Source organism: Vitis vinifera, chromosome 4, assembly GCF_030704535.1.
Source record: "Vitis vinifera cultivar Pinot Noir 40024 chromosome 4, ASM3070453v1".
Classification (NCBI taxonomy): domain Eukaryota; kingdom Viridiplantae; phylum Streptophyta; class Magnoliopsida; order Vitales; family Vitaceae; genus Vitis; species Vitis vinifera.
Genome location: NC_081808.1, coordinates 19,657,328 through 19,664,576, shown reverse-complemented (window position 1 = coordinate 19,664,576; position 7,249 = coordinate 19,657,328). Strand labels below are relative to the sequence as shown.

The 7,249-nt window shown below is 43.0% G+C and overlaps 2 protein-coding genes across 3 annotated transcripts; both read right to left on the bottom strand.

The window, feature by feature from the left end:
- Positions 1–1,195: 1,195 nt before the first annotated feature.
- Positions 1,196–2,666, bottom strand: LOC100256467 (uncharacterized). Its single transcript, XM_002267009.5, has 3 exons — positions 1,740–2,666; positions 1,513–1,655; positions 1,196–1,419 (listed from the first exon to the last, which is right to left on the bottom strand). The coding sequence occupies exons 1-3, from the start codon at positions 2,027–2,029 to the stop codon at positions 1,328–1,330; spliced, it is 525 nt and encodes a 174-aa protein (XP_002267045.4). The 5' UTR covers positions 2,030–2,666; the 3' UTR covers positions 1,196–1,327.
- An 835-nt stretch (positions 2,667–3,501) lies between these two features.
- Positions 3,502–6,627, bottom strand: LOC100246179 (SCARECROW-LIKE protein 7). Of its 2 annotated transcripts, XM_059736410.1 has the most exons (2): positions 4,725–6,627; positions 3,502–3,665 (listed from the first exon to the last, which is right to left on the bottom strand). In XM_059736410.1, the coding sequence occupies exons 1-2, from the start codon at positions 6,441–6,443 to the stop codon at positions 3,543–3,545; spliced, it is 1,842 nt and encodes a 613-aa protein (XP_059592393.1). In that variant the 5' UTR covers positions 6,444–6,627; the 3' UTR covers positions 3,502–3,542. The 2 variants fall into 2 exon arrangements, with proteins under 2 accessions (XP_059592393.1, XP_002267140.1); XM_002267104.4 differs by lacking the exon at positions 3,502–3,665 and having other exon boundaries at positions 4,377–6,625.
- Positions 6,628–7,249: the final 622 nt, after the last annotated feature.

The following is a 7,249-nucleotide window of genomic DNA, read 5'->3' as shown; positions in this document are numbered from 1 at the left end:
TATCATCATCATTTTAGTTATTTATCTTTAGAAAAATTTCACCTTCAAATAATTTCCAAAATTCCAATTTATGTAATTTAATTTTCATGATTTCTAATTCTTAAATAATTTCCAATTCTAATTTCTTTCAAAATTTAATTTCTAAAGTCCCAATTTTCATAATTTAACTTTCATAGTTTCTACTTCCCAAATAATTTTCAAAATTATGTTTTCATTCGAATTTAATCCCTAAAATTCCAATTATTAAATTTAATTTCCAAAACTCCAATTTTCAAATAATCCCTAAGGCTCCAAATTTCAAATAAATTTCAAAAATCCAATTTTCTCTCAAATAGTTTTAATTCCACTCTGGTTTTCAAACAATCTTTTGCTCCTCTTGATTTTAATAGGCATGAACGAATTTTCTGTAATTTCGAATAATGGAATTTATGGGATTAATTCATGCAATATAAATCGGGCTTTGGTGGGGGGCCCCACATACGTGATTTTATGATTGATTGATTTGTTTGTCACACGCTATTTATTTATCCTGCTCTACGACGTGCATGCTATTATTTCTTAATTGTGCACTAACGTCACTTCTTGGTAGCGCTTCATGGATCACTGCCCAGGTACGCATCTACATCCGCTCTGGTCATTTTCGATATGCATGTTTAAATTCTCACGTGTGCATGATCACTCTGAGTATTCATTGATTTCCTCATCAATTGCCATGATTGCTTCATTTTATTAGTAGAGACCCGTTTTTAGGGACTTAGAAGGGTGCTACGGTTTTTACCGTACCTTCCTGATAAGTAACCTGACCCCGAACCCGATCCGGTTTTTCACAGACCACCTTTTCCAAAATAAGGAGTCACACTTACGGTTTTTCTTTCTTATTTTGTTTACCCTTTAAAAATAAAACAAAAATAAGTGGCGACTCCAAGTCATTTTCATAATCAATATAAATCAATTTTTCAAATAAAAATTGAGTTCGTCATTCGAGTGGAAAACGCATTGAGCCGAAATGCGGGGTCCACAACAACCAAACATGAGAAATATTTTTTTTCTTTCCTTTGTACTTTCCGGAACAAACATATCTCAACCACTAACGCTTCTTCTTACTACTTTTCTAATTCTTCGACTCTACATGCTCGTAACATCGACTACTTCTCTTCTAATTCTAACTCTTCTTCCATTATTGTACTAAATATTGTAACTAGAAGCGATTGAAGATGGCCACTGTATTAATAGATCACAAACATGCAAACCTTACATACACAGAGACTTCAATACACACATGCACTCGTTAATTTTTTTTTTTCTCTCCCTAAAAAAGAGTTTGTATCTATTCGGCATTGGAGTGATGTGGCGCTTTTTCCTTCTGATGTCGAGCTTTTTCCTTCTCTTTGACATCACTGCCTTGCGTCCTCTCGTAATCTTGGTTTAGCCCGCATGTGAGAGTATGTGGTTGATCAGAAAGAGAGTACTAACAAAATGAAGAGGAGGAATTAGAGAGAGGGAGAGAGATACCATTGTGATTTTCTTGGGCAGTCTCCTTCTCACATTCGCCAAGAGATTGGTTCCCTCCATATATTCCCCCAAATCCTTCTTCATCTGATCTCGTGGCGTATGCCACTCCGAACGAAGTAGACATCTCGTCCCTTTCCACAGAACTTCAATGATAAAAACACATCAATGAACCAGCCTTTAAAGAGACCACAAGCAACAAAGAAAATCAAAAGAAAAGAAAAACGAACCTTAATTTCTCTTTTTTCTGGATTTTGATCTTCTCCATGTCGTCCTGGTTCTCCGGTTCAGATTGCCGGAATCTAACACCACAGGTTCGCCGACCGACTTTGGAAGGCAGATGCGAAGACCACAAAGCTGGTTGCGGGGCTCCAACTGACCTGATTGCGCGATGCATCATTGCATGAACGAAATTTGGACTCACATTTATATATAGAAGAAGCAAGATGAGAACGACGACGCTCTTGGATAAAAAAAAGCTACACGTGGCAACTATCTCTAATTCGACTTTACAACTCATCCGCGCTTTACAGCCTACCTTCTCGACACGTTGCACTTCAATTGACACGTGCTATCAATTCCTCCATTAGGTGGCAGTATGTGAGGCCTTCAGCCTTTGCACCTGGCAATGGGCCACCCAGGCAATAGGCTCGTAAAATGAAAGCCCACGGGCTAATGATACACCTCTGGGCCGCATCTTCCAGAGATTAGGAAAGAAGAAATGGGTTATGGTACAAATTTGGTAAAAGGGGTTTACTAATCTACAAGTCAGTCCATGACAGTTGAGATGAGATGGAGCGTAGCGCTTCGTGACTGTGTCCACGCAAGGTGGGACCACCCGACCGTTGTAGCAGAGCATGACGTGAGCAAGCTCAACCCCTGATCTTAAAGTGGGTTGTGATAAGGTGACCCGTAGGGCGGAAATAGGAGAGGCATAGCCTCCTCCCAACGGAAACCTGCTGTCACATTTTAAAACATCATTATCAGGTGACAGTATGATGACTTGTTTGGATTCTTGAAAAATCAAAATACGGAGACGACTGGGGGCCGGGGACAACGCCCCTCAAGTTTGCGAAGGCCGCGCAGAGGGCAGGCCTCGGAGTCGTATTCAGAATCAGGTGGAGACTGCAGAGCGTGTAGTTCTTGTTTGGGCACCACCACGGTGAATTTACAATGTAGCTGTCTAGGCAACCCCTTTACTCTGATGGGCTTGAATTTCCCAATTCCGGAGAATTTTGTACCGATTCCTCTGTTGTTGCCTATCTTTCAAGCAAATAAATTTTCTTTTATCGTTGTTATATTTTATCTTGTTAGAAAATGGTTGCAGAGGAGAGTAGCGGTAGCAGGCATTTCCATCACCTGAGTGAAAAGGGCAATTTCAATTTACATTATAACCTTGTCAGTAATGAAATATCATCCGATTTGAAATCATTAAAGTTGAGACTTTAGATTAAGACTCGGTTTGTCCATATTTTGGATTGAATACAAAGTTGGTGCAAAGTGGGTGGTCCAAAAGTCGGCAAAACCTGCCCTATCGAAGCATATGAAGTGGACTTAACTTAATGCACTGTCATCTACACTCGTTCATGTCACCACGGATACTCAAATTTTAGTAAATAGTGAGGGATGACTTCAATTAATTTTACCAATTCGGAGATGGGATTGGGGTGAGGGAGAACCATGGTTCATGTTCAGGAAAAGGGGAAAACCATGGATTATTAGATAACAATGCCTATAAATCAATGAACTGTGTTTCACACTCTTGAAATGCTGTGAACATAGCCAATATGGAGGGTCTGATAGATATGAGTGGAGCGAGGTTACACGATATGGCAGTCTAACATTAATGATTCAGGCTGAAAATTTTGTAGCAAGAATGGGTATTTGAGATGGCCAGTGTGGCAGTGTGGCAGTGAAGGAAGCCAAATGAAGAGATTGAAGAAGACGCATACCAACTCCAAAGTCCTAACAATGGTCAGCTGCTCAACAAAATTCAAAATACTTGACGTTTTATTAGACCAGAATGGTCTCCATCAACAAAAAAGAAACAAAAATATCAACCCATTGGCCACCTTGTCATGGACTGCACTGGCCCCTTGGGTTTTCGAGAGAGGAGGGAAGCGATTGGTTACCTCCTTCCATGCCTCATCTATGCTCTGCATAATGAAAAGGACAGCTATTAAAGCAATAATCGAACATTGAAAGCACAGTACACCAAGACTGGGAGACTTTGAATGGGAGGACTGGGAGGGAAGGCAGCCACATCTTCCACGCAAATTGAGGATTTTTTTCAAACAAATTGCCCTATGAAACAAAAACCTAAAGGTGGAGTAAGGAAAGTGACGTTGGAACAAGCCTGAGATTTCGAAGCTAGGAAAGAGGGGAGACTGGGAGGGTTACATAACAACGGAAAAAAGGTGTCTCTCTGTAGACGCTTAACGCAATACACCTACAGCTATGAGTAGGAGGCGTTTAATGGAAATCCCATTACAGAACCTGAGAGAAAATGACAGTGTTCTACTTTTGTGCTCTTTATTTATTATCATTACTCATTAGTCCCCGCAGGCAAAAGTAGCAGAATCTGAAAACAATCTTTCAACCGCTGAAAATAAGTTTCTTCTTTGTTTCTACCTGTACAACTTCATTTAGAGATGGAAAATTAAATTAAGGCAGAGGGAAGATTTAAGAAAAATTATTTACAGAATTGCATAAATCCAAGGGAAAGAAACGTCTTTGCTTCATTTTTCGTTTCCCTTTTTTACAGATTGTTTTACTCTAAGACTCAAACCTGTAAGAAAATCCCAAAAAAAAAAAAAAAAAAAAAAGATTTTAAAAGGAAAAACCCATAAAACTGAGAAAAACCAAAATCAAGCGGCAAAACTAACAAGCATGTATTGGCCCAAAAAACTTCAAAAGATCTATAACGGCGTGGATTTAATGCCAAATTAATAGACAAAGACTAGGGTCTATATCTGATCAGGAAGCTCCAAACAAGACCGTCAATGGCGAAATTGATTCTAAGTTGTTCCACACCAGAGAAAAATGACTGGGTGGAAGCTTTTATCATACTGAGGCGAATCCCATCAACGCCATGAAGAGACTGTGAGAAGTGGGACTTTGTTCCAAGCTAGAGAGAGAAACCCAGGTGCTGATTCTATGATAGCATACAAAGAACTGTAGTTGTAGTTCCACAGAAGAATCTTAGCTTGACTCACCGCGTAATGGCTGAGGGGTACTGACTCAAAACCGCAACTTTCCACCAAAAACTTCCATTTCTCCTTGTCTTCCATTCGCTCTCGTCTAGTTCCTGGTTCCTCCGGCCCGATAACGCCTGCTATTCGCCGGCCGAGCAATAATCTCTCCACTTGAAGTCTGTCCGACGAGTCTCTGGCCAAGTTAGGCTCCAGTGAATCAAATATGGCCCTGTAGTATCTCAATGCGTTCTTGAACCGGTTGATAAAATCTACCTCGTTCAAGCAGGCTTCGTACTCGCCCAAAGTCATGATTTTCGGATTGAGGGATTTGGCCAAGCGGAGAGCGGCATTGACAGACACCGGGGTTTCGTCGAGGAGGTTGTACAACTGAAGCATGAAGTTCACAGCCAAAACCTCATCCGGATCAACCCGAAAGGTTGATTCGTTGAGCTCCTGAATCGGGGTCAGAATAGGCTCAAACTCAAAGTTTAGATCAAGAAGCCTCGCGAAATCACGAAGACGGTTTCCGGTAGCGAACAGAGACGACGCTGGTGATTTTCCAAGTGCCGGGGCAGGAATGCCGGAGATCCGAATCCTAGCGGGTTTACCGGCGGATCGTGTCGCCAAAGCTTGCAGAAGAGCGGCCCACTGAACCCCTTGAACGATTCCAAAGTCAACTATGTGAATCTTCCTCGCCCTTTCGGTGGCTTCAAGGATTGCTTGGTTCGCAGTTAAATGCGCAAACTTCGAATATGGGCATGCATCGTTCAAAGCTTTGTACGAAAGCGTAAACTCCTCAGAAGAGGTTTCGAACAGAGTGGGCCTCTTCTCTGCTTGATGAGAAACTCTGCTGTAGAGAGCTTCAGAGAAGTAAAACGCCACTCTCTCAGTCGGATCCCCATGTTCTGATACCGATTCTCTGAGTCGAATCAGTGATTTCACCGCTCGATCGGGTTCGGAGTCTGCAAGCCGCGCACAATCGAGTAGGGCTTTCAATATTGGCGGGGCCGACTCCGCTTCTGGTGAACCCGATGAGACACCGGCGACGTCGTTCTTCTGTAGGTGTGCCGGTGGGGGATTGGCGGGCTTGGTGTCTTTTACAACTGCTGGAGGAGGTGGTGGCGGTGGGGGTGGAGTCGGCGTTGGCGACGGCGATGGAGACCAAGACGGGACCTGTGGCTGAAGAGGGGGATTGGTACACTTCTGGGCGTCGGAGAAAATGACTCGGTTGAGATCTGACGTTGGTGAAGAGGCTATGCTGAGTCGACTCGGACAACTGGTGAACGGATCGGCACCATATAAGGTGAGATCGGCATCATTTTGCCACGCGTCGCAACCAGAAGGAAGATTTGAGCTCTCCGTGGAATCACCGCCACCCATTAAGCTGTCCATCCACTCGTCCGAGTCGAACTCGCCACCACCCCCTCCACTGAAATCAGAAAACCTAAACCCAGTGGAATGGTGCTCCAAGTGCGCAAACTGAAACCCACCTTCACCGGCATCCGCCGTGCCGGCGACCTGAAAAGGATCTGAAAACCCCGCACCGGCAAGCCCATATCCCAAAGCCGGAGCAGTCGACATAGTGTGAGGGGTAGTGGTCCAAGGGTTTAGGCAAAAGGAATTGACACCTCCAAGCTGTTGCTGCTGCTGCTGTTGCTGTTGCTCCTGCTGTTGTTTCTGCTTTATCACTTGCTGAGCAATTGCCATTAGATTTCCACTGTCTGTACACATATATGCCATTCTCCGGCAAATCCACGCCGGTAAATTTCACTTACATTACCGGAAAAGACATACGTGAGTGAGTGAGTGAGAGAGAGAGAGAGAGAGTCTCCAGTGAGACTTGTGTGAGCATGGGAAAGTGGAGATATATAACGCTGGAAGTTGTTCTCACTTCTCACACAGATGTAAAGAACGAAAGCTCGGACTCAGGAGGAGGACAAATGTTGATTAAAGTCCCTCGAAATGAACCTTGGGGCCCACTCGTCTATTCGTTCTTGTTATTGTTGAAAAATAAATAAATAAATAAACTATTAAATTTTAAAAAATAAATTAATTAAAGAAATTAAAAGAAAAATGAAATTAAAATTTTTGTTTTTTTTAAAACCTCAAATAGTACAGTCCTACAACTGCTGCTGCCATCCTACCCTCCTTCACTGCAATTTCCTCCCCAATATGGATGATTCTGCGTCTTGCATGACGTGGCTGCCATACAATGGTGGGGCCCAGAGAGCTGATATGACAACACCTCGTCATTAACGTACACGTGTACTGCTTTTTCTCCCGCTCAGTTCGGGGACCTTTGCACTAGTTGGGGCCCACCATACTCTGATCATGACACGTCGATATACGGCGCGTCGGTGTCGCCGTCTCCATGACGTCATGGCTGTGATCTTTTTGGGAAGAGCAAAATAATCCTCACCGCCCCTTTTGGAGATCCAGCGCCTTCTTCATTAAAACAGACTGCGCTCCTCCACACTCTCTCTCCTCACTTCCATCAAGCTCAACACGCTCCAAAATTTTGACACGTTTCCTCCAAATCTTCATTT